This window comes from Poecilia formosa, unplaced genomic scaffold (assembly GCF_000485575.1).
Source record: "Poecilia formosa unplaced genomic scaffold, Poecilia_formosa-5.1.2 Scaffold49, whole genome shotgun sequence".
Taxonomy (NCBI): domain Eukaryota; kingdom Metazoa; phylum Chordata; class Actinopteri; order Cyprinodontiformes; family Poeciliidae; genus Poecilia; species Poecilia formosa.
The window spans coordinates 1,206,338-1,231,676 of record NW_006799988.1 but is presented as its reverse complement, the minus strand read 5'-3'; the positions used below and the strand labels follow the sequence as shown (position 1 = coordinate 1,231,676).

At 38.0% G+C, this 25,339-nt stretch overlaps 2 protein-coding genes across 2 annotated transcripts in view; one reads left to right on the top strand and one right to left on the bottom strand.

Annotated features, from left to right (window-relative positions):
• The window catches only part of LOC103138384 (vasoactive intestinal polypeptide receptor), a 27,036-nt gene extending 9,706 nt beyond the window's left edge, over window positions 1-17,330 (top strand). The window contains exons 5-14 of the mRNA XM_016671770.1: window positions 7,129-7,235; window positions 7,360-7,457; window positions 9,454-9,583; window positions 13,128-13,281; window positions 13,951-14,011; window positions 14,513-14,579; window positions 14,661-14,752; window positions 15,224-15,353; window positions 16,371-16,412; window positions 16,560-17,330. Coding sequence (XP_016527256.1) covers window positions 7,129-7,235; window positions 7,360-7,457; window positions 9,454-9,583; window positions 13,128-13,281; window positions 13,951-14,011; window positions 14,513-14,579; window positions 14,661-14,752; window positions 15,224-15,353; window positions 16,371-16,412; window positions 16,560-16,751 — 1,073 coding nt within the window. The 3' untranslated portion in view covers window positions 16,752-17,330. The remainder of the gene's footprint in view (window positions 1-7,128; window positions 7,236-7,359; window positions 7,458-9,453; window positions 9,584-13,127; window positions 13,282-13,950; window positions 14,012-14,512; window positions 14,580-14,660; window positions 14,753-15,223; window positions 15,354-16,370; window positions 16,413-16,559) is intronic.
• Window positions 1-25,339, bottom strand: part of LOC103138383 (kelch-like protein 40a) — a 27,896-nt gene that overhangs the window by 91 nt on the left and 2,466 nt on the right. Inside the window, exons 2-6 of the mRNA XM_007552553.2 lie at window positions 24,573-24,733; window positions 24,292-24,399; window positions 23,524-23,709; window positions 21,984-22,133; window positions 17,336-21,045 (exon numbers count right to left, since the gene is read on the bottom strand). Coding sequence (XP_007552615.1) covers window positions 20,934-21,045; window positions 21,984-22,133; window positions 23,524-23,709; window positions 24,292-24,399; window positions 24,573-24,733 — 717 coding nt within the window. The 3' untranslated portion in view covers window positions 17,336-20,933. The remainder of the gene's footprint in view (window positions 1-17,335; window positions 21,046-21,983; window positions 22,134-23,523; window positions 23,710-24,291; window positions 24,400-24,572; window positions 24,734-25,339) is intronic.

Here is a 25,339-nt window from a genome sequence, read left to right as displayed (position 1 = left end):
TTTCTTTTCCAGACGGGAGATAACAGACGAAACTTGGATGTTGCTCATCTCATCCCCTCTCCATTTTTAGTTACACATATTCGCACCTCTTCAGCTGTTGCCAGTATCATCGTGCTTAATACGTGAAAAAACAAAGCGGAAATACAGGGTGCTCAGAGCGTCCCGCTGGGCCATACATATGATGTAATGCTGCTCCACTGTCACACGCCGTCAGCTCTACATCCAAGTGACATGAAACAAACAGGTTCTTCTCGCAGCACCATCAAAGAAAACATGCTGTTTATTTGTCTTTCTTTGATGCGTGAAAGCCTCGCGGGGATGCAACGCTAATTATGTGCGAACTATCCCCTGGACGAGGAATTTACTGGCTGGTTTGCAAGACTGTTTGGGCCGAACTTCCGAAAATGATCCCCTGCTTCTCTCCGCTTGTCACTAATTGTCACACTGGGTCATTTTAGTGTAATTATGCTGTAATATTTGAAGGAGTTGTTTATTTGTCTTCTGCAAGCTGCAAAGCCTCAATTTTATGTTGGTGTACCAATTTTTTGTCTTTAAATATGAATACATAGTAGAAAGATAAAAAAGCAATTACAAAAAATAAGAATAATAAAAGAGAATTCAAGAAATAAGTACCAAGTTGACCTGACACTTGCATGAATTTATTAATGTTTACAATATGAAGGCAGTGGCAAAACATGATGCATTGACTTCATGTTTTCCTTTGCATGCTGGGATATTTCGCATTTTATTGTAAATTAACCGTGGCTAGGCGAAAGTAACACACATAGGTAGAAGAGGTTCAGTGATTTGAGACAAAGTAAAAGATTTGACATGACATGGACTCATAGCCATCGCTCATCATTAACAAGATGAGATTTACTCGTATACATCATCATACATTCACTTCCTTGCAGTGAAGAGTTGGGACACAGAAGTCTCATTGTGACAGTCAGGTTGTGTTCCTGAAGACCACCCACTCGTTTAATAGAGAGACATCCTGACTTATGTAACACCGACCTCAGTTGGAGCTGTGAGAGCCGGGGTCAAGGTTCAACTTTACTGAAGGCAGGCAGTGAATACCTGTGCCTGTTCATCAGGCACAACAGCTACAGCTGCTTCCTGCTGAACTAGAAGTGGATCTATAGGGTCGATCTCTGTTTTTGTAACTAATTTACCAGGCTGAATTCCTCACACTGCTCTGAGGCCCTAATGCTCCGATCCACAACCTCCTTTCCCTTCTTGCTGCTCTTCTCTTTCCTATTTATCATTCTCTGCAATTTTTAGGACAGAACGGTGTGCATGCACATTACAGGTTTACTTACAAGAATAGATGCATGTTAAACTCTTTATTAATAAAGTTTCTTACATAGTAGCAATACTCCTTGAACCTTTTCCACATTTTTTGACATCACAAATAAAGACGTAAACGTACTTTTGTGGCATTATATGTGAGAGACCAGCGGTGTCCGTCTCAGTTATTGTGTCTTTGGGTAAAACTCTTTACTGTACTGTACAAATAAAGGTCATTTACCAACACAAAGTAGCTCATAAATGTGAATTTGAAGGAAAATAATTAGGGAAAAAACTTTAGTGCATTAGTTTAGATTAATTAATTAAATAGACTAATTTTTAACACAATTACTGGCATTTTCTTTACACTTGCAATTACTTGCATTTTTGCCTCTGGACTTTTTTTTATATATGTATACTTATATAAAAAGCCCAGAGGCGGAACCTTTGTGTTGTGTTTCTGGTACGCCAGTAAATATGACGCACAAGCTGCTTCCATAAACAACAGCAGTGGAAATAAAATCCGTTTCTTTTGGCCAACTGGGGGTTAATATTTGATTCAAAAAACAGTCTGATGGGACGCTGGAAAAGACCATTGTTGTGTGCAAGTTGTTGTAAAAACGATAGTTAGCCTATCAGTGAAGCTATTCAAGCCTAAAGCAGCTTCTCAGTGCTAAACATGTAGCAGCAGCACAAACGTCCCCAACTCTCCACAGTAAAATAAATAAATAAATAAATAAATAAATAAATAAATAAATAAATAAAATAGATTTTCAAGGAAGCTCCATGAATGATCAGGGGTTCACCACTTTGCACCAAGCTGATGGCTGCATAACCTAAATGACAGATTAAAAACAATAAACATCTTTGTTGTTGAACTCAAATGTATATTTACTCAATAATTTAGCAGCAAGAAGGCTTTTAAAATGGAAAGTGTTGCTTATTTTGCCAATATGTTTTCAATTAAAATGGAATTGATTTTAATAGATTAATTACAGACCTTGTAGTTAACTTGATGATAATTTTTAGTTCCAGTACTAGAAATAATACATGGTTTTCAATATTTCTTATAAAGGACAATGTCCACTTGTAATACTTACTCATGCTCAGTAGATCCACCTTTTCGTGCGATTATGGCTCCAAAGCTTTTTGTTATTACAAAGGAAGTCAAAGGGGTAATGAAAATGGTTGCACTGGATTTTATTTAGGAGTATTTATGAGTAAAGTGGTCTGTCACACTTCCAGCTGCACTACTTTGTGTTGGTCAATCCAAAATTCCTGTAAAATAGATGAAGAATATGACAAAATGTAGAAAGCTGTGCACAAACGTGTAGTCTTGTGTCTATTTCCTAGTATTGTGTGTGTGTGTGTCTCATCCCGGTTGGAAATGTCCGCTGGAAGTGATTGAAATTCAGATTGAGATGTCTAATCTAGAGCCAGGAAGAACATTCTATCTCCTGCTCGTACGTCACTTTTTGGGGATGAAAATGGGGCCGGATCTAAGATTTACGACGGGCATACAAAGAGTTCAGCCGAGAGAAGAAGGCTTCTGTGGGAAGCTTTGCTTTGACCCAGATGGGAGCTGGTGTGACCTAGGCCAAGACAGCACTCCAGGGAAAAGATAGAAGGAAAGATTAAGAGGCGTCGGTTTTGGAGAGAAAATTTATGTTTACTTGACATGGCAAAGATCCATAGGATCAATTAGGCCCAGATGGTTCAGGAGAGGATGAAGATCAGAGGTCACAACAGAAAGAGAAACTAGTTGTTGCACATGATATCTGTAAATCAACTTATTTATATAAGAAGGGAATGTCAGGGATTTTATGCATCCTGAACCTTTGGAACCTCTTGTCCATTTGTTCTCATTCACCTTGAGAGTTTGCAGAAACATGATGGTTACCTGCTTACGTGTTTTCTTTTGTTTGTGTGTGTGTGTTCTAGAAAATATGGAAAAAAGGGCTGCTCAGCTCTGTACCGTCGGGAACAGTTGTGAAAGGCCGGAGCTATTGACACATCCAGAGCCGTTCTTTTTATAAGGCTCACGCAGTAAAAACAAGCATTACGAAACGTGGCGCCACGGACGTCGAGGGGCCGACTCTCATAAATTGAACTACGACAGTTTACCATTCTCATGAACTCTTTACCTAGTAGGCTGAGCGCAAACACGCAGCCATTCATCTCGGGAGTCTCACCTTCTCTCCGGGCTCGCAGTGACAGAGCGCCAGGAGGTCAACGCTTTCACCTGCGTGCCATAAAACTGCTGACACTTATGTAATTCTTCTAACATTCATCTTCAGAGCTAATTAGAGATGATAATTGAGTAGAATAGATTATGCTGACAAATAATTTTTGATTTAAAGAGGCTAAAAATGCAACTGTTGTTTTACGAGGAACTAATTTTGGCTCGACTGTCACGCGTGGCTTTGAAAATGCTCGGCGTCTTGCTTTTTTGGGGAACGATGAAAGCATTCTTCTGGCAATCCCTCAAACAGGCCAAATCCAGCGGTGGCATTGGCTGAAACAGCGGGGGCTTATCTCCGTCTTTGTGTCTTGTCGTATTGTTTGAAGAAGCTAAGCCTCGTTCTTCTCTGCATTATGCCGCTTAGGTATTTGACCAAATTTTTAATGCCGAAAACATTCTTACACTCTGGAACTGTTTGACGTTTCACCAGCTGCGCTTTAATTTGATAGAGAAGTGATACGGTTGAGAAATGTCAGGAATGTCAAACCTGCAGCAATCAGATTAATTTGTTGCCGGCGCGTGACACTTTTTCTCATTGTCACAAAATGAGATGAGGAAATGTTGAGGAACAAACAGTGATTTGTTTTACTGCAGGATTATGGATGCTTGAACACAAAGTGAGATGTGTGTCATTAAACAGAACACATGTCTGTTTAATGATTAATGGCCTAAATAGAGAGCTACCAGGAAGAACTGTCATATTTCAAATTAATAGGTTTTACAAATAAAGGGAAATCAAAGCACATGTAAATTGGACCTACTTAGGTCTGAATTTTTTTATTTTTACTTTAAAATATAGGTTTCACAGATAACATACTGCTTTCTGTTTATATATATATATATATATATATATATATATATATATATATATATAATCATCCCAGTCCAGCTTTAACTAGTTGATATTCAGCAGGTTTTAGTGTAAAATATTAAACTTTCTGTTTAGATCAGAAAGTTTAGATTTTGGACTAGAAATTATTATTTTTTCTGCATATATCTATGTATAATCATATTTAAAATTAATTAATTATGTTTTACTGTTAAGCAGGTACATATTGTTAATTCAAATATGGGACATAACATTTAAAACTTAGCCAGGAGTTATGTATAAATGTAAGTATTCCAATTTGTTTTCACTGAACTTATTTTTCCTGGTTACCAAAAGCCAAATAAAAAGCCTCTATTGTTTGCTGATGCTAATGCTAATAGCTGCTAACTTGTATAAGTAGATCTTAAGCAAATCACGCTGGTTTTCCAACTTATTACCGGAAGAGTTTCACTTTTCAGAAAGCAAACTTTACTTAATATTTAGCTAGTTGTTAGCCTGGTAAAAAACAAATCCTTGTTCTATGTTATTTGCTTCAATTTTACCCAGAAGCTAACATTTAGCTGTGACGTATGAAGCTTACCAGCCAACACGGTCTGAACGGCTTTGTTCGTTTCCTCCTCTGCCATTGCTAAAACTACAGGCAAACTACAATGCAGAAAATCGTAATGATCGCTCACAACTTCAGCCAGGTTAGGTTAATGCTACGATTATCTGACAGCAACTAAAAACTGCATCTTACACGTAAATCACTTTCGTAAAAGTCTGTATCCTTTTTTATTTATTTATTTTTGTTACTGGATACCAAAAATGGTGACACTTTAATGATTTAAGCATCTTTAATGCTAATGTGTTGTCTGGACTATGATCATTCCTTCTTTATCAACTTCAAGTTGAATTTTCTAATATAGAAAAACAGAAACCTGCAGACTATTTGCTGCTGAAACTGATGAATAGTTCTTAGTAGATTTTGCAGGAGCTGGAGCTCACTACTGGGTGATGAACTGATGAGAAGCAGAGCTGGACTTGATGAGTTGTAGCTCCAACAATGACTTACAAAGCCAGTGAGGGGAACACACACCATGTTGTTCACTATTTCTGGTAGCCTGACTTTGTCCTGGAGAGATCCGTGAAGGCTTGTCTGAACCTGATCATGGGTCTCTAATTTAAGCACCATCACCCTTCTGCTTTAGTTCCCCTACTGCACCTTCCCAACAGGAAAACAAACTTATCTGGCCTATAGATTACAGGACCTGACTTGCCCTAATTTGGACGAACAACTTTGAAATGAAAGTTGCCCATCTTGAACATGTTAGCCCCTAGAGCGCTAACATGAAATGTTACGAAATGGAACTCCAAAATGGCCGACAAAAATATTTATAGGAATGGTTCTTACTGAAATACTCACTAAGTTTAGAGATTTGTGTTAACTTATATAGATACATCTAAATTCATGTGAATTTAATTTAGAAAATAATTAGTTTAGGTAATTTTCTTTCTAAAAAAAAATACACACATACAATAAACAAACACAGACAAAACAACAATAACAAGAAATAAACTCATATGTAGATTGATTACACAAACTTTTCAGGTGTTTAAATCTGTTAATTTTGTTGCGCGTACCCAAAACATAAAACTCAGCTTCTTAGAAAATGTAAGTACTACATAAAACCACTGAAGGTGTTTTAGTCACATAAATGTCAGTCATACTTTACTTGGCAGTACCAGTGTGGCGTACGTTTTTTTTATTGGGGTTAATATCAGCCCAGATTGTTGGTCTTTTTGGTTTCCGGAGTCTTTAATGTAGTTATCTGTGCTTTTGGCAGTGTGGACTGGAGCCAGGTGGAAAATTAATTTATCATCTCTATGAGGCTCAGCAGCAAAAGAGAGCATGAAGAAAAAAGAACAAGAAAGTGTTTGTGAAAAATAGCACAACGAATGAAGACGGAGAGTAAAAGTTGAACTACAGAATGAAAAACAATAAAAGATTTATGGAAATGCACGTTTTATTTTTTGAATGTAACTTAGAGAATAGTATTTTCTTCATTAGTTTGCATTTCTGCTTAACTTTTTTTTCTTCTAAATTTTAGCTTCTTTTATTTTTATATTTCCTCTCTTCTCTCATCCAGTGTGCCCGGTTTTATTTTTTGATTAAATCTTCTTCCCTGCGTCCTCCTTTACTGTCCTTAATATTTTCCCAGTCCGCACAACTCTTCAGTCCTCCTCTTATCTTCTCTCTCCTCTCCAAAGCTCCTTTTTCCTTCTTCTTTTTTTCCCTCATCATCTCCTTCCCTCCATTGACCGCTGATCTTAACTGGTTTAATCCGTTCACTAAAGGGCAACTTTCTACTCCTTAGCTATTTGTCTTCAGCTCTTTCACCTCTGCCCCCTCAAAGAAAAACATCTCTGCTCGACCTCTTTGTTTATCTGTGTGTGTGGCTGCGTGTGTGTGTGTGTGTGTGTGTGTGGGTGGGCGCAGTGTGAGAGTAATGAAGATACTGATGGAGGCAAATACACATGGGAACTGTGTCTGTATCTCAGAGCCAGTTGGAAAGCCATCCCCCCTTTTTTTCCCTTTCAGTGTTTGGGAGTATCCCACAGAGACGAGCATATCTCACAGAAACATAATTAAGAGTGAGTAAAAGTAAGAGCTGTTGATTCCCCATTCAGCAGCCCTACTCATCGCTCTGCTTTTACACGACGCGTGCGAGAGACGTCATCGCGCCACAGCGAAACGGCGGTAACTCTCCTGTGTCTGCTCCCTCAGGTAATCTGTCAAAGACCTGCACCGTGCAGGGCTGGCCCCCCAGCAGCCTGGACTCCTACATACTAGGCTGCGGCTACAATCCCAACAACACCGCGGAGGAGAATTCGGTCAGTTTGGCGACTCGATGCTGATGTGAATTCATGTGTTTTCTGTTTTGTTTTTTTTTGTTTTTTTCTTATCTCGAAATTACTTTTGTTTTTGAGTCTGGTATGACTGATAATTTTGTTGCAGGGAGATTTTTACATCACCATCAAAGTCGGCTACACAATCGGTCACAGCGTTTCCCTTATTTCTCTGATGGTTGCCATCTCCATACTCTGTTTCTTTCGGTAAGGATTGTTCTCAAGCAAAACATCTATTTATTTCATCGTTTAGAGCACAGTTTTCCAACAAACTATCATCCCTATGAACACTGGAGGTCCATGGCTGCCTCGTTTATGGCTGTCTAGTTCTTGACTTCATTTAGCCCTTTATTTATTTATATTATGTGGAAAAGGTGACTTTATTTTAGCTCGTAGGTTTCATTTTAACTCAGTCTGGGGTCTGTCTGGGGTCAGGGACTGCTTCCTTCAAAGAACCTGGCGTACACCGGACGTGAATGGCTTCAAGTTTATTACAGCCCTTACTTCTGTTGTGTCCTGTCTCCTAGCAACCGCAAAGTAGCTAAACATAAGCTAGTAAAACCAGAGGTTGAAATCTTGAAGGGTTTTTTTTTTTATTATGCATTTAATCCTTTTTATTAATTAAATTAATGAACTCAAAAAATTAATTATGTTTTTTTCTCTTTGTTTTAGATAATCATATGTATATGTGCATATATCAAAAATAGAACACATCTGCATTAAGCTTTTGATTTTTTTACCGTCAGATTTTATAAAACAAAATTGTTCTAAAAGGGCAAGCCTGATATTTAGCAGTTTTTTTTTTGTTTGTTGTTTTTTTTTTTGGAGCATTCAAATTTCCACAGCCTTAGTCGCATCACTGTGACATCATCATAGGTGACCTTTAGAGGATGCAGATCCTGAATTACGACAGACCCTATGGATCTTTTTGCTTTTCAGTTTCATAATTGGGTTGTGTATGTTTTTTTTTTAACTCTATTTCTTCTTACATGTCCTGGTTATTATTATTATTATTATTATTATTATTATTATTATTATTTTACAGTTATTTTTTTTTATTTTTTAAATGACCTAAAAGGTTCCTATCTAACCTATCTTAAACTTCTGATCTGTTTGTCTTGCACTTAAATCTTTGTCAAAACTGCAGTAAGAAATTATTTGCACTTTTTTTTGTAATTTATCATAAAGTAACGTCCATTATGCTTTAAAAAGATCTTTTTGACCGTCGGTGTTTTGGATCCCTACATCCCAGTTAATTCATTTGTCAAGTGTGCCCAAGTGTCACTTGTTTGAAAACCACTGCGATCGACCAGTAAAACCATGTCTTAATGCTCCTTCCCTTTATTTTACAGAAGCTTAAGAGAATTTTTAAAACTTTGACATTTCTTGCATGAACACCGCAACGCTATTAGCCGTAAGTGACTATAAACTCAAGCTATATATTGTATAGTCAAACCACTTAGCGGGGTTTGACTACGATGTTTACATTATCCTCCAGTTTTGACCCTCTGTCTCGACTTCCTCTTAAACAATAACGCGACACTGATAAGTTTAGCCAGAGGGTGTTTGGCTTTTTTAGCAAGCAGCCTATTCTTCTCACATCGCATTTGTGCTGTTTGCACATGATGGGCTAAACAACAAGGCCTGTGTTTACTCCAGCGGGTCACGGAATGCCATTGGCCCGCGCCGCGCAGCAGAAACACAGGATGTCATGAGGCTTTGCTGTTTACGTTCAGCTTTACATGCAGCGCTCGGGCAGCTGGCTGATGCTGCGCCGCATCTCATCTGATCTGCTCAGATGATCCGCCTGGCGGTTTCACACAATTAAACCAAAGTCATCTGCCTAACCGCTGTTTGAAAACACTCGGAGTGAAGAATTCGCATTAGTGGCATGTCGTCAAATCCTTGAAATTGTTCGACTCTGCCGGTTGTCAACTTGGATGTTTGCACATCTGTTTCTGGCTGATAAATTTGCATTTTTCCGGGAAATCTAAATTTTTTATGTGTTTAACAGATACTGTATTTAGTTCTTGACTTCTTCAGGGTTTATGTGTTGGCATTCGGAACCGGCAACAGAACTTTGATTTACGACAGTCAACAGTAACAAACACTAATCTACTTCTGCTTTGCTTGGGTAAACCGATGCAGCTCGTCTAAATATAGACTCTCCTTTTGGATGTGATCTTTTTTTTTTTTTCTGCAGGAAGCTTCACTGCACAAGAAACTACATCCACATGCATCTGTTTGTATCTCTCATCCTAAAAGCCATCACTGTTTTTATAAAGGACGTGGTTCTGTACGAAGTGGGCGAGACGGAAAACTGCCAGGCACCGGTGAGTAAATCCGTTCATTCAGCTGTCTGATCCGCCAAACACAGATCAGCCTGAATACATCGAGATGACCAACGATGTTTACAGAGCCGGCCCCAGGCATATGTGAGTTAAGCGGCTGCTTAGGGCCCTCAAGAGCCTCATTTGATTTGATTTTGTAGTGATAGATTGCAAATATTTTACACAGTCTACACGTTCTACCCCACGTTTTAAAACAAAAAACTGTTAAACTTGCTAACTTGTTTACTGTGAATTCAGTGTCTGTAGATGTTACTTTCAAACAGTTAAATTAAAACGCCACACTTATAGATACCACTCTGCCTTTCAAAATGTGAATTAATTAGAACACCTTTGCTTGTTTGCTACTCCTGTAACAAGGTTAACATCGGTAGTCATAATAATACTGGTAAGATGTACACCACGCCAAAAATACTTAGTAAGATTTTATAATTTTTTGTAGTTTCTAGTGTAAATTATCTATGTTCACTTAAAAAAAGACAAAACTAACTTACAATTAACTTTTCAGCAAGAAATAGGAGTTTAAGTCAATAATTCCTTGATATTTATTAATAAAACAGTTCTAGTTCCACTGGTAGATTATAAAACAACATTTTTTCCGTGTTATAAGAGGAAAACATCTGCCAATGTAAGTAGTAATTTTTAACCAATATTATGGAATTATTGACTTAAAACAAGCTCCTATTTCTTTCTAAAATAAATAGCTAGTTTTGTCTTATTTCAAGTGTAATAAGATATTTGACCTAGAAACTACACCAAAAATACTTGGTAAGGTTTTGTGTTTTTGCAGTGTAAGCTAATCACAAAAGACACTAATAATAGCAGGTATGTTACAGGTATAATGTAGGCTAGGAATGACATAGTATCTGGTTTTGGCATGTTTGTATGAGGGGCCCCGAATCAAAATCTGTTTAGGGCCCCCAAAAGGCTTGTGCCGGCCCTGCTGTTTCCCTGACAACACGTCAGGGAAACTACACTATTAGTACATTTTTCGCCCAAATCGTTGATTTCCTGTGTTAGTTGATGCATCTTCTCTTTCAGACTTTACTGCCCTAAAAGTGTTAGCTCAGGGTTTACCTAACGTTTAGGGTGTAGCAATGTTTGCAGAGTCCGTTACGCTCCTGAGCCCAGGTTTTCTAATTCTTCTGTAAAGCAGGATGCTGTGAAAGTTCCTGTTTGTTTAACGCTGAACCTGGACCGCAGACACCATTGGCAATAAACTGCATTTACAAGTGCGATGTCCTCTTAGAAGCAGTTTGTCTCGACACCAGTGTTACCGCAGGCACTAAGGTGGAGTCAAATAAACGTCTTGTGTCGTTTTAGTGCAGCACAGCTGTTTCAGTGGGACTCAGTGGAGTTTTTTTTTTTTTTTTTTCAAAATCTCGCTTTGTCTGATTCATCTCCATTATCTCTACCTAGAATTAGATCATTACACTGTAAATAGCCTGTTGCTCTGAGGGCTGATTGTTAATGGCTGAGGGGAGATATTTCGTCTCAGGGATTCCAGGATTACTCAACACCAAACACAGCTGCTAAATTTCAAAGATGTTTCTGAAAACACTTTAAAAAGTGACTTTTTATACTTTGGTTTAAGATAGTTGGAATGAAAAGCTCAAGTGGGTCAAAGGATGTTTTTTTATGCTTGACGCCTTCTGTTTTGTTCTGTCTCTGATTCACAATGCAAAAAGCTCCAATGACACCAGCACAACCGTCGAGATCCAGGCTCACGATCCGAATAGGAGAAACAGCAGGATTTTTTTTTATGTTTTACAAGTACAGCTATAGGTCATAAATGATGGAAGAAAAAAAATAAAACTTAAAAAATGAGAAACAAATAATTTGTTTGCACAAATATTACATGTAACTTATACAAAACCTGACTCATATTAAATTGCCTTATTTTTGCTTCATGAATGAAGGGAAAATGTTTCTAAATATATATATAAAAAAAACAAAACAGCCTTTTCTTTGGAGATAACAGAATTAACATTTAACCACATCATCACAAAGTTGTTCTCGCGCCGTTTTTCCTCCCCTTCGCCACAGTGACCACCGGCGTTCACACAGCTGTGAATATTTCACGCTGTGCGTCATGGACGGCAGTGGTCTCTGATAACGGGACACTATTTTCGTTTCGCCTGCAGTTTGTCCACGTGTGGCTCAAATGGATTTCTATCCGTTTCTTAATGCGCAGCCGATGCCTCATTTAAATGAAGATAAAATGCATCAGAGCAGACAGATTAGCTGGAGCAGAATGTTCTGCTATAATCTGGTGAATCATTCCTTGCAAATGCCTTAAAGAACGCGAGCTTTATTCCACTGGGAGCAAACGCGAGGCTTGAAATCGACAGACAAATTTACATTTCAAAACATGATTTCCAATTCATCACGTCTGGTTGTATGATGTAAAGGCATCTTAGGCAGCACTTTACTTTGTCATCATGAAGAGTTTCAAAAATAAACTTTCATAAACTCCCAATTTTAACTACTTCATCGTTGCTCTTAATTGTAATTGTGTTTCTACATTATTTAGAAATGATATACAGCCAGAACAATTAAAAATAAGGATATTGATTTTGAGACTGGACAGAATAATGAATCTATGGGTCTTTTATTGTTTTAATTTTGATAGGACAGTTAAAGTCCACACATGTGGGAATAAATTGGTGCAAATGAAAATTTGGTAACACTTTATTTGAAGGGGTGTGCATAAGACTGACACGACACTGTCATAAACATGACATAACACCTGTTCTAAACATGAAGCAGTCTTCATGAATGTTTGTGACTGTTGTCATGAAGTGGTAAATAATGACAAAATGTACCAAAGATTGCACTAAAAGTCTATTAAAATCACCAACTTTCCATTAGTTGGTAAATAATGACACTTTTAATGCAAAGTTGAACTAAAACTTGCATTAAAGTCCATTAAAATCACCAACTTTGCATTGAAATTGTCATTATTTACCGAATGTCTCTTCATGACACTAGTCATAAACATTCTTAAAGACTTCTTCATGGTCATGTTAGGTGTTATATCATGTTTATAACAGTGTTATGTCAGTCTTATGCACACCCCTGTTACCGAATTGAAGCTAATTCAACCATTGAGGCATGTTGTTATTTTCTTCCTCATCCGAAAGGCTAAATAATTAACCGCACTGAGGAGTTGATATTTGAGGGAGTCAACCTTCACAAGTGCTGACATCAAAATCAACAACCAAATGAGAAGAATGTCTAAAATTCAGTCAGACAGCACACATCACATTCTGTTTGAACCACTTTAAACCAAGCTAACATTAAATTGCACGTGGCTCTGACTCTTTAAGAAAAGATGAAAGCAAGTGGATGAAACAACAGTGTCGTCGGCATAATCACAAATTGGATAATTAAATGGCAAATCCTTTGTAAAAAGGAGAAGAAAAATTGCAAAAGCAATTTCATATGGGAATTAAAGTTCATTATTTCCGTCTTGAAATACATTTACATTGTGACAGCAGTGAGCCACAGGCTGATGTTTGTGTTGCAGGTGGGCTGCAAGGCGGTAGTGGTCTTGTTCCAGTATGGAGTCATGGCGAGTTACTTCTGGCTGCTGGTGGAGGGCCTCTACCTTCACGCTCTGTTGGCAGTCTCCTTCTTCTCAGAGAGGAAGTACTTTTGGTGGTACATTTTGATTGGGTGGGGTAAGTGCTCACATGGCAGTCTCGCTTTTTTAAAGAACTTATGTGACATGTTTGCAAAGTAAATGTTGATTTCAGCATCTCTGCACTTGCAGCTTACGATTCAACTAATTTTCAAAGAGCCGAACTAAGTTATCAAAAACATGAAACCAATTTTAGCCTAAAGATTAAACGTTTCCTCTTTGTGTCAGTCATTCATTAAAATCCAAACTTTCTCACAGAAGAGCTGCCAAAATCTGACGCTTCTTGCTTTTACATCTTTCTTCGCCCTTTAAAAATCATTGAGACGGATGATCAGTAACCATGTTTTATTTTCCCTAACACACCAATAAAATGTCTATAAAATGGGCTTGAATTGGTCTTTTCCAGCAGGATAATGGAGAGAACCCTGTGACTTCACTGCAGAGTCCCCAGATGAACCAATACTGGCACTGAGCTCATAAGAATCCTGTAAAAAAAAAAAAAAAAAAAAAAAGATAAGCATACTGAAAAAAATGCGTAACTGCTTCGGCTGTAAAGTAATTCAGGCATGGTTCACCCACTTATTAGGAGCATCTTGGTGTTGCGAATGGTTGTTTGGATGCCCGTGGCTGTAGCCAATGACTCCAGTTTGAGACGATGAATGTTTTAACTCTGAAGTTACAGATAACTCTGTCTGCTGTCCGTTCACAGGGGCTCCAACCATCTTCATTTCTGCTTGGGTGGTTACAAAAGTGTATTTAAATCCTCCTGGGTGAGTTGAGCGTTCTGTCATGTTCTAAAAACATCCCAGAAAACAAGAACTTTTGGTGAGCAGGTGCACGCACTGTTGGAAAGCCAGTTCCCTGTAATTTAGCTGATGGTTTGACTGACGACTCAACGACTTTTTTACAACTGGTAAAAATTCTTAGACTCATGAAGAAGGACACTTCACATAGGCTCTCACTCCATTTTTTCTTGCTGATTTTTTTTTTTTTTGTTGTTTCGATCATAAAGCTTTCACACCTTAGAAGTTAACAGCACTGTTGTAATTAGCAAATGTAGGAGAGTTTCTTAGCAGCGAAACGTTGAACCGTAAACTGGACAGTTTCCCAACTGTTTCTCCAACACACTACATTAAAAAAATTAATCTGAAAAGTGTGGCATGCATTTCTAATCAGCTCCCAGAGTCAATAGTTTAAAAAAATGTTTTGTGTATATTATAAATGTGGTATTGCTTCCTGCTTTTATTAACCTATGCTCTCTCTTTTGTCAGATGCTGGGAAACAATCGACGACGCGTCATGGTGGATCATCAAAACGCCCATCTTAGTTGCCATTCTTGTGAGTTACACCAAACGCAGGCTCTTGACGCTTCACGTTGATGCTCCCCGTTAACCAGCGTCCCACTTCTCTGTTCATCAGATGAACTTTTTCCTCTTCATTTGCATAATCCGGATTCTGCAGCAGAAAATGAACTGTCCCGACATCGGAAGGAAGGAGTCCAACCAGTACTCGTAGGTTTGCCTTTGCCAAACGTCAACGTGTCTGTTAAGGCAAAGGTTAACGTTCAGCTGAATTTCCTGCTGTTAAAATTTGCTGTTAAGTTATTGTTCTTAGCGAACTAAGCTACACGATACCTTCCAGATGCATTCAGGCGTATTTTTTTCAATTTTGTCATGTTATAAACACACAGTTTGTATTAGATGTTTATGTAAGTAGAGCAACACAAAGGAATGCATAACTAAAAGAGGGAGAGCAATGTGTATACAGGGCTGATTGACAGTGCTAAGAGCCTCTTCCTGGCTCTGATTGGCTGATTGGTTGTTTCTGACTGGTGTATTTCTGCAGATGGCAATAGGACCACAGGAAGGAGACAGAAAATCTTATTATACTGTAACAACAGGGACAGTTTTAACAAATATGTAAAAAACAAAAAGAAAAACATTGTTTATACATTTTCCTCCTTCTGTTTATGCTGCTTTCAGGAGACTGACTAAATCCACCCTGCTATTAATCCCTCTCTTTGGGATAAACTACATAATATTTGCCTTCATCCCCGAACACATCCACCCGCAGCTCAGGATGGTGTTCGATCTGGTTCTGGGCTCATTTCAGGTAACACACCTGATCGCTTTGCAAAGCCTGTTTGTTTTCATTTCAGCCAGACAGAAAGTCTTTATATAAATGGACATTTAATAGGTGATATCAAGAGAAACACAGAATAGTGTGTTTTAATAGTTACTGTTGTGCATTTGGAATAAGTTACTTGATTTACAGCAAGGGGTGTCCAAAGTGCGGCCCGGGGGCCATTTGTGGCCCTTAGAGGAGTTTTGTGTGGCCCTTGATGCAGGTCAGGAGCGGTATAAATTAGGCTGATGCAGATGGAGACTTTTTGTGTTTTTTAATGACAATTTTACATCTTAAATAGAAATTTTTATGTACAAAACAAGTGTTTTTCTTTAATTAGCCTTATTTTTTTTTATTTATTAATTTATTTTTTGGTTTCACTTTTAACGCCATCTAACAAATCTCCAGCGACGTTTTACTCAAAAACAGACTCAGTCACACCTAACAATTAAAGTGGGCTAAATCTCGCTGAGGGTTTTCAAAGACAGCTCTCATTTTGGGGGATTTTGGGAAAAACTAAAAACAATATCTTGACCATCAAGTTAGGAAACTTGTTTTTCTTTTTTTCTTTTTTTTTGTGGATGTGTAATTCCACAGAAAAATTACTTTAATTTACTGCAGAGCAGATAAAAAGAAAAGAACAATAAAATTGCTTTTGCATTCTTAATAAATAACTGGCCTCTGAGTGTTGTCGGCTCGGCGATTTTGGTACAAAAAGTTTGGACACCCCTGATTTACAGTACTCCACTGGACATGGATGTTGAGAGCAAAGTGCAAAAATGGAAAGCCAGCGGTGGAAAATCCTCCCCGTTTATAACCGTTTTGGCTCAGAGCGCTATCTCCCGGGAACATGTCCCAGACGTCCGCATGATGAACCTCCTGTCTCAGCCTGAAGTTGGTCTTAATCTTGCCGTCATTATTCATGCGCAAATATTTGGAGCATTTCCCTCGGCTGTGCTGTGCAGCACGGCTTTCTCTTCCTTCACCTCTGCGTCTCTCCAACAGGGCTTCGTCGTTGCGGTGCTGTACTGCTTCCTGAACGGAGAGGTGAGTAAATTCAAACAAAGTTGTTTTTTTTTTAGGTGTTTGCTCTTCTCATTTAAAAAGCCACAGAGTTTGTTATTTTTTAACCCATCCCTCCACCTCCTTCCCCCTTTCCACACTGTTTGCTCTCTCGTTCGGCCTCCCCTGCAGGTGCAGTCCGAGGTTAAGCGTAAGTGGCGCAGGTGGATGCTGCAGCGGTTCCTCGGCGCCGACACTAAGTACCAGCAGCCGTCCATCGGGAGCAACGGCAACAATTTCAGCACCCAGATCACCCTGCTGACCAAATGCAGCCCCATCACGCGGCGGGCTTCGGCCTGCCAGGAGCACCTTTCTGCAATCTGACCCCCTTCTGGTTTTTATTATCGGTTAACGAATGTGTGACTCACACGTACTGTTGCCATACACTGGGTGTACAGAGGCCATGATAATCCTAACATGGATTTTCTGTTGTTTTTTTGTTTTTTTGTTTTTGTTGTTGTAATCTTATATGCTGGCTATGAAAAGCAACAGGTGCTCAGTGTTTTTTCTCGCCAGAGCACAAAGTCATCTGACACCTCCAACAACACTTTCTTATTAATGAAATGTAAAGAAGGTACACGCCTTTTCTTTTTTACTTTTCTTTTTTCCAGATTATATAAAAGCAGCTACGATCACAGAGAGAGATTTCGCTGAACTGCAGCGTGGCTGACTACTGGCACAGGGTCACCAACTTTTCGTTCCAACGTGAAGCGAGATTTGTGAAAGACAGGAGGAAGGATGTCCCTTTCTTACTTCAAAATAAAAGCCTCAAACATTTAAAACCTAGGAACAAGATTGTACATATCAAGAATAATTGCAAAGAGTTCTGACAAAAAGAAAAAAAAAGAACTGAGATTCAAGCTGATTCGTTGCCTTTGCTTGACAAGCAACTTTAGACAGATTCGAACGACTTTCTCACTGAGGAATACAAAACGGAGAGCTGGAGGGGTTTGGGCCGTGCATGTTTGAGCCAGCATGTGACTCATAACACACCAGCTATGAAGGAGTGGATGTGGAGGCTGAAACAAGTGGTGACAAGGGTAATGATCGTCTTTAGAACTTAAAAGTGGCACAAATCTACTTTTGCTTCTTTTCAGCGTGATTGATTTGGTTTATTCACGAGCATTTTCAACACTCGTGGATTCTGCTTTAAGCTGCTATAACGCCCGAGTTTCCAGCACAGCTCACATGCAGATGACATGCAGATCTGCTGTCATGCACGTTGAACACTTAACAGAGTGCATAGTCAAAGAGGGACCTGTTTTCACTACCTATAGCTGCATTTTAATATTGTCCGCTCGTTCATTCATACGTTGGATCATGTTTAATGTGGAGTCATGGTACTAACATGAGTCTGTCTCCTTGGCGATCGTTCTTGGCCATCATGGCAGATGATGCTGCAGATCAAACAACTGAGACAAACTTAACTTAACTGAGAAATATTACTGAGCATCTTAATATCATGAATCTAAATCGTATTTTTCCTCTGCAAAAATACTAATATCCAAGGGAAAGAAACACACATTAGTACCAAAAGTGGCACATTGACAATATCATTAACTACTGGCTGTTTGAATGAATTGTGAATTATGAATCGATTATTTATGTTCTGAGCTTGAATAACAATTGTAATACCTAGATAAGATTGATTGGATCTCATAACTGTGATAAATAGGTTCTGATAAATCAAAAAAAGTGACATTGTACTTGGTTATTTAACCGTAAATGTCTGCCTTTGAGTATAATCACATTTTATAAACTAGCAATTCAGAGGCGGCAAATTCTCAGCTCAGTGTGAAGAAGTCATCCTGAATTCACCTTTAAGCTAACAGAGGAGCAACGTTAGCTGGTAAAATGTCAATGCAGAAGAATAATTTTGTTCCACAGATAAGTTAAACTGGACCAAATAATTGTAAAGAATAAAATCTAGTCGATCTCAAACAGGAGCCGTCGCAGGCTAGTGGTTACATGACTCCTAGGTGTCTGCATTGCTTTACAAACTACCTACCAAGGAGGCAAAATGTTAAATTGTCACTCTGTTTAGAACCAGTCAAAAATAGCACAGTGGGTAAGAAGTGTTTTTGCTTTGAGTGAGATTTAAACGACTGACATGAGACAAAGGGGAAACAGCAGCTATATATCACTAAGTATCACTTAGTGTGAGAGTTGGCAAAAAGACCAAGCAAATAAACAAACCTGAACTCAATGTTGACAACAGCAACACTGGCTACAGCGTAGCAACGTGCTAACACAGGCAGGGAGATCTTCCTCTAGCTGCTCTGCGTTTAAAAGGAACTTAATTATCGTTTGCTGACTGATCATCCAAAGAGAAGCAAGAGGTTAGGGTTTTGTTGCAAAGGGGACAAAATGTATGGATATCGGTGATGGGACTGTTCTGACCAGGAGTCACTGAGGAGGAGGCGTCCATAGCACAGCTAGCGTACTGGATGTGCTTATCCTGTCTGTGACAGTTTTATATGGACCATACGCTCGGCTGAATTACTGCCGGATAACATTCCAAGCTCCGGCTTGTGAAACTTTGCTCAGATAACAGAGGCTTTTAGTTTCTGGATGTAGCAGATGTGTAACATCAGTGAATGCTGAAGCCATCTTCTGTTGTCTGGACTGCATGCATAAATGGCTTAGTTGTGGTTTTTTTGTTAATATCCTGTACTGTTGTTACCATTTGTTTCCACTGACATTTGTGTACGTTGACATTGACAAGATAAATTGTCTTTTTTTTTTCATCTGTTCATTGTTTCCTAAGGATGAATCTTTTTATATAAAAAGATGAAAATGTTTTCCTCAGCTTCATTATAATTCCATTACGACTCCCTTGTGAGTTTATTTAATTTAGGCTTTTTTTTTTCTTTAATTTTAGGCCAGGTTTCTAAACAGCTCTTTTACAAAGGTTTTACAAATAGAACTATGAAAAGTGTTAAACATTCAGTATGATCACAGCTTCAGGTCTAATTTAGCAGATAGATGCCAATTTTTCTTTCCCTGTTCTCATTTGTAAACAACTCAAGCCTAGTTAGAGTGGATGGACATCGTCTGTGAACAGTTGTTTTTGTGATTTTTAAGTCACAAACTCGTAAATGACATTGGATTGATGTTTTGACTTTAAGAACTTAAACCCTGATGTTTGCTGTGTTCGTTATCATCTTCAACACTGAAAAAAGAAAACAAGTGATCCCACTTTGAAAAAAAAAAGTTAATTTGCTACACGTAATAAAATTAAGTTTACCCAAGTAAATATATGAAGTTCATTAAGTTGTCATGTTTAACAAATGTAAATGAATTAAGTTTGACAAACTTAATTTGATTACATGTAACAAATTAAGTACATTTTTTTCATTCTCTTTTTTCAGCTTACCAAACATCTGAACAGAACTGCTAGATTTATGCTGAGAATAAATTGCTTAGAGCTTCACTCTGTTTCCTAAGTGAAACATTTCAAAAGGGAATTGCTTGGGAAAGATTTCATGTTGCAGTATCAGATTAAATGTAGTTTTGCCAGCCACACTTTTCAGATTCGTATGCGTTTAGAAAAAATGTGGACAGTTTCCTTCGCAATTAAATGCTAATTTTGATGGTGTACAACACAATTCCTATAAACTATATTGATACGGTTGTAACACGGTGAGATGTGTAAAAACTAAAGAGGTGTGAATATTTTTTAAGTATATAAGCCCATTTACCCCACTAATAAAAAAAAAAAACAACTAAAACTGAAACTATCAGAGTGGTGGAAATGGGAACTACAGCGTAAATCATGTGACTTTTCCCGTGCTGGTTAAATACGGAGCTAAATATGTACCTTGAACTTAACGTCACAGAGAGCTCTTGTTGTATATATATTGCTATAATGTAAATATGCAAACAGATTTGTTTTACGATGCAATTTATGATGATGCTTAGTACTCAGGTGTCAGCTAGAAGTCAAGGTTTACATTTAAAACTGCGTTTCCCACTTGTGCTATTTGCATCATGTCAGTGTAAAGATGACAGAGTCTCTTTAATTTGTTGTTAGAGGAAGTGTCTTTTTTTGTGTGGTGTAGAATTAAGGTTGTTACTGAACAAATGAAAATGAATATAAACATTTGCACTCTGATTTGGCTTCAGTACCTTTTCTGTTCAGCCATGAAAGTAGTTTTTTCAACAATCTTTTATTTGAATGCAGCATTATAATATACGTAGTAAACAAACTTAATGAAACAATACACCAAAAGGAAAGATACACAGATCAAAATTTCTTGAAGTTGGTGATGTTTGTCCTTCTTCTTTGGCTTTAATCAGTTGCCATGTCTCTGTCTCCCCCTGCTGTACAGCACATGATAAAACAGCTTCACTCTGATCTCATAACCCATTGCTTCTTCTTGTCTTTAAGGGTTGCCTCTGAATCACTCTGTACCCCAAGCTAATTTTAGGAAAATGTCCACATAGAAGAATTATATTTCCTCCAGCATACAACGTGAAACCCAACAGAGCAGCAGTTCAGCTGGATCATAACTTGGTGAGGCGGAGAGTGTTGAGTCGCACTGGGAGAATGGTGGATCCCTCTGCATAGCAAATCTCTCGCAAAATCCCGTTCCAGCACTTCTCTGGCTCATCGTATCTGCAGTAAAGACACACATGTTAGTGCTGGTTGTACTCATCGTAGCATTGTGAAACGGTGTAGAGCAGCAACAATGATCCCAGTGTACCAGACGCAGACCTTCAAAGAATGATTTCCTCAGAGAAACTCTTGTAGGGTTTCATATAACCGGTGTTGCAACAACACACAGCAGATAAAATACTTACTAATGTTCCTAGGAGAAGACATCCACGCAAATTAAACCCAGAGTTTAGACACAGCAACGTTCAGAGAAATAAAAATAATAGAATCCAAACTCTCCATTTCAGACTCTATGCGCTTCTATCTGCATGGTTCGTCCTAAACGCTGACCATGATGAGAAAGGCTCTTTGTTAAAATGAACGTGGCAGCACGACTGAGGTTTTTAAGCTTACAAACTGGAGGACCGCCACAGATACAGTATGGGCTGGATGTCAGGGTTTCTTTTTTTTACATTTATGTTTTAGATACTGGAGATTAACTGACTGGTACATCTAAAAAATGTGGATATTGTTAAAAAAAATAAAATATAATAACCTATACTTATATACAGAAAGTGAAACTCAGATATTAAATATTTTAATTACACACATCTCAGTAGAAACTGATAAAATCCATGCTTCGCTCCACAGATGCAGTAATTCCCATAAAATGAGCCCCTATGCAGTATTCAGTGCATAAAAATTAACATGTTTTCAAAAGCCTGAAATATCTGTTTAAAATACTCTGCTTTATTAATTAATTAGATAATTATTAATTATGAATTTTAGCATCTGTGAGTCATAAAAATAAAGACTTAAAATATTCCACTCTGTCATGAATCTATATAATGAGTTTTAGTTTTTTTTTTTCTTTAATCACAATCTTTATGTGCATTTAAATCACAAAAGGTCAAAGAAACAGTGAGACATCACAGCCGTCATGTAACGTGGCCTCTCACCTCCAGATATCGGTCATCTCAGTTGGTACAGGCTCTTCACTGGTTTCGCTGGGCATCATGGCGTAGCCTCCGATGGCGTACAGGTAACCTCCTGTCGAGATGAGGTTGAGGGAACTGCGCTCCTGAGGGAACTCTGTAAACTCAGACCACCTGCAGGTAGGAAGAAACACAATCAACAGGAATTTAACACTATTAACCTATGACTCTGGGTGTTATGATCCCAAACTGTTAGTTCTGATATATCATCGGAATAGTATATATGCTCTTCAGTAATTTACTAATATTGATCTCATGCACTTAAAAATTAATTTTGGAAGAAGACATACGCACAACTAGAAATATTTACACATAAATCAAGTGTATTAGTTAATATATGTTTAATTATGGCTATTTTTGACCAATGTTGTATATATTTTTTTTCTGTGTAACTACACCTCAACATGTTAATTAGAAATTAACTAAATTTGTTAATTCATTAACAGTTGTTCTTGTTTGAACGGTAGCCTAAGGCTAGTATTTTTCATTTTGCATGATTATGAACATAATGAATATTAAAAATTGATGTTGGTTGATAAAGTGTCATTGCTGGAGAAAGAATTAACGTTTAATCCAACTTTGGCTAGCTTAGCAAAGGCTAAGTGCTAAAGGCTAGCTTGCTAAATTGTTTAACCTTAAAGAAGATTGCTAATGAACGGTAAGTCTTAGCTGTGGTTGTCAGGAAGAGTATTTTCCTGCCAACTTGTTAGAATAGTGTTAAAAATGTAAATATATTTAAGAAAGATTCTATTAACTAATTCAGCATCATTGCTAATGCTAAATTCTACAGATGAATTTAACTACAGGGGCTAGATTTACAAGATTTACATATCATTAAAATCAGTGTTTTCTCGTTTTGACAGTCCTAACAGTAAAAAGAGCAACAACTCCAGGACTGTTTACCTGTCTCTAGAAGAAACCGCACCCTTGTTCGTGGGAGGACTGAGGCAAACGTAGAGGACTATGGCAAATTATACAAGTTTTACGTGTGTGGGGTCGGTTGGACCCCATTTCTACATACAAAGGTTAAGAAGGAATGTATTTTTATAGCTTAGTAAAACAAGGACGTTCCTCGTTTTAATGAAACATAAAACTTGTTTTGTTAAAATGAGAAAGCTTCTCGTATAGTTTATAACAAGATCTTGCTGCTGGATTTATTGCTCTGGCAGCTAAAGGCTTCCATAAAACTCAAATCTGCGTACATGCTAAGTTTCTTAACCCTGTATCTTGCCAATGAAAGGAATATCTCAACTGTGTTTGTATGAGAAAATATTTGCATGCCGCCTTGTTAATGTAGATTTTAAATTATTTCAGTAATTGTTTTGTACCATGACCACAATCTAATTGTATTTTTGTTTTTTCAGATGAATCCATGAAAATAATAGGAAGAGAGTCAACCCCAAAAAATATATGCAGATTGTTACACTAATTCCACTGTTTAAAGTAAAAAGCCTGCTTGTTTTATCAGTGTGATGTGTCATAAACCCTAAAATGTTTTTCTCACTTGTTGGCTGCGATGTCGTAGACCTCCACCGAGCTGGTGAGGCCTGAGTCGGTCACTCCCGTGGCCACGTAGATCTGGTCCTGATGGACGGCGATGCCAAACAGAGATCTGGCTGTCGTCAGAGGAGCCAAGTCCTTCCACTCAAACTTGGTGGGGTCGTAGACGCAGACTCTTCTCATACATTTCCTGCATGAAATAATTTAAAACACCACGTTGGAAAAAATTGGGGCCCCGTTTTATGAACACTTTTGTAAAATAGGGCCACATTTGATAAAAGTTGGTGAAAAAACACATTAAAAAAAGATTTACAGATTTCTTTTATTAACTGTAAAAGTTCAAGATCTACTTCTGTTTGGCGATGTGTGTCACTGTGGCATGCCTGCCTTCACTGTGCTCCTTGAAGGCCTTAATATTTACTGACTTACAATATATACAGAAACAAGAGAAAATGACTGATTTGTCTTGGTACTTTTTATGCACGTTTTCCACTCTTAAACGGGTCGTGTTCTATGCCATATATGTGCATCAAAAAAGCAAACTTTATAAACTTTAAACTGAGCTGTTATGATGAATGGTACATCATCATACCATAACAACTGCTATTTTATGTGCTGTTAGTTCAGTGCTATAGTGACACAATTGAATAAACTGGAACAAATCAACTAGAAACATAAAGACCAGATAAGGGAAGTCACAAAATTAGCATTGAGACATTTTTCTCTTTCATAATTAATACATGTGACGTTGAGTGTCGTACAAGCCACTTACTTGCTCTCAGACTTTCCACCGATAACATAGACAAGACCGTTGTGTGCTACAGTCCCGTGACCGTACACTTCATAAGGCAGCGGGTCGGACTCTCCCCATTTAAACGACCTGTGAGCAAAGAAGACCATGTGTCTCTATGAGCAAATCATATCAGTGTTAAATGTGAACGTCAAGACCAATAGAGTTGTTATTTGGAAGGGAGCACATATTTCCAGATCTGGTTATTTTAGATATCTTTAAATGATTACAAGTCTATGGGAAGTCACACATGATACACTTACTGTCTGTCATAGATCATGACTGAACTCAGAGCGTGCTCTCCCTCCTTCAGTTGTTTACCACCGACAACAAAGATGGAGTTTTCAACTTCGGCCAGGCCGAACAGACACCGAGGATTTGGCTGGGAAGGCATCCCCAACCACTCCGAACTTACTGGGTCAAACTGTGGATGAAAGCATCAGTGTGGAGAGAGATTTTCTTAAAGTTAGACTTTTAAAAATGACAAATATGATCAAATTATAGAGCCACGAAAGATACAGATTTAAAAAGCATAAATAGTGGATACCAAAAAAGCTAATTTAAAATGGAATGTACCTGCTACAAACAAACAAGAAAAGCCAAGTTTCATAGCAATGGCTCTCTACATCAAAGAGGCCATATTATATTATTCATAATGACGTATTATCGCAAAATGTAGAGCATGACTGCTTAGGTTTGTGAGTTACAGCATTAACCACTCTTCAAATCCTCCTTTTCTCAGTGCCTGAGCCAAGACTTTAAGAAATTCAAAATCAGCATGTTACCATTACTTATAACAACCATATGTGTAGCTTTAGCTTGAAGTGAACTTTAGATGGATTCCTTTAGTTTGACCAGTGACAAGGACGATGCTTTCAGAATAATATTCTGACTGATAGATTACTTTATGCTGTTAAACCTTTTACAGGTAGAAGACTGGTATTACGTAGGACAGTGGTTCCCAAACTTTTTCTTCTGCGTCCCCCCAGTGGTTTCCAAACATTTTCTGCGCCTCCCCCCCTATGGATTA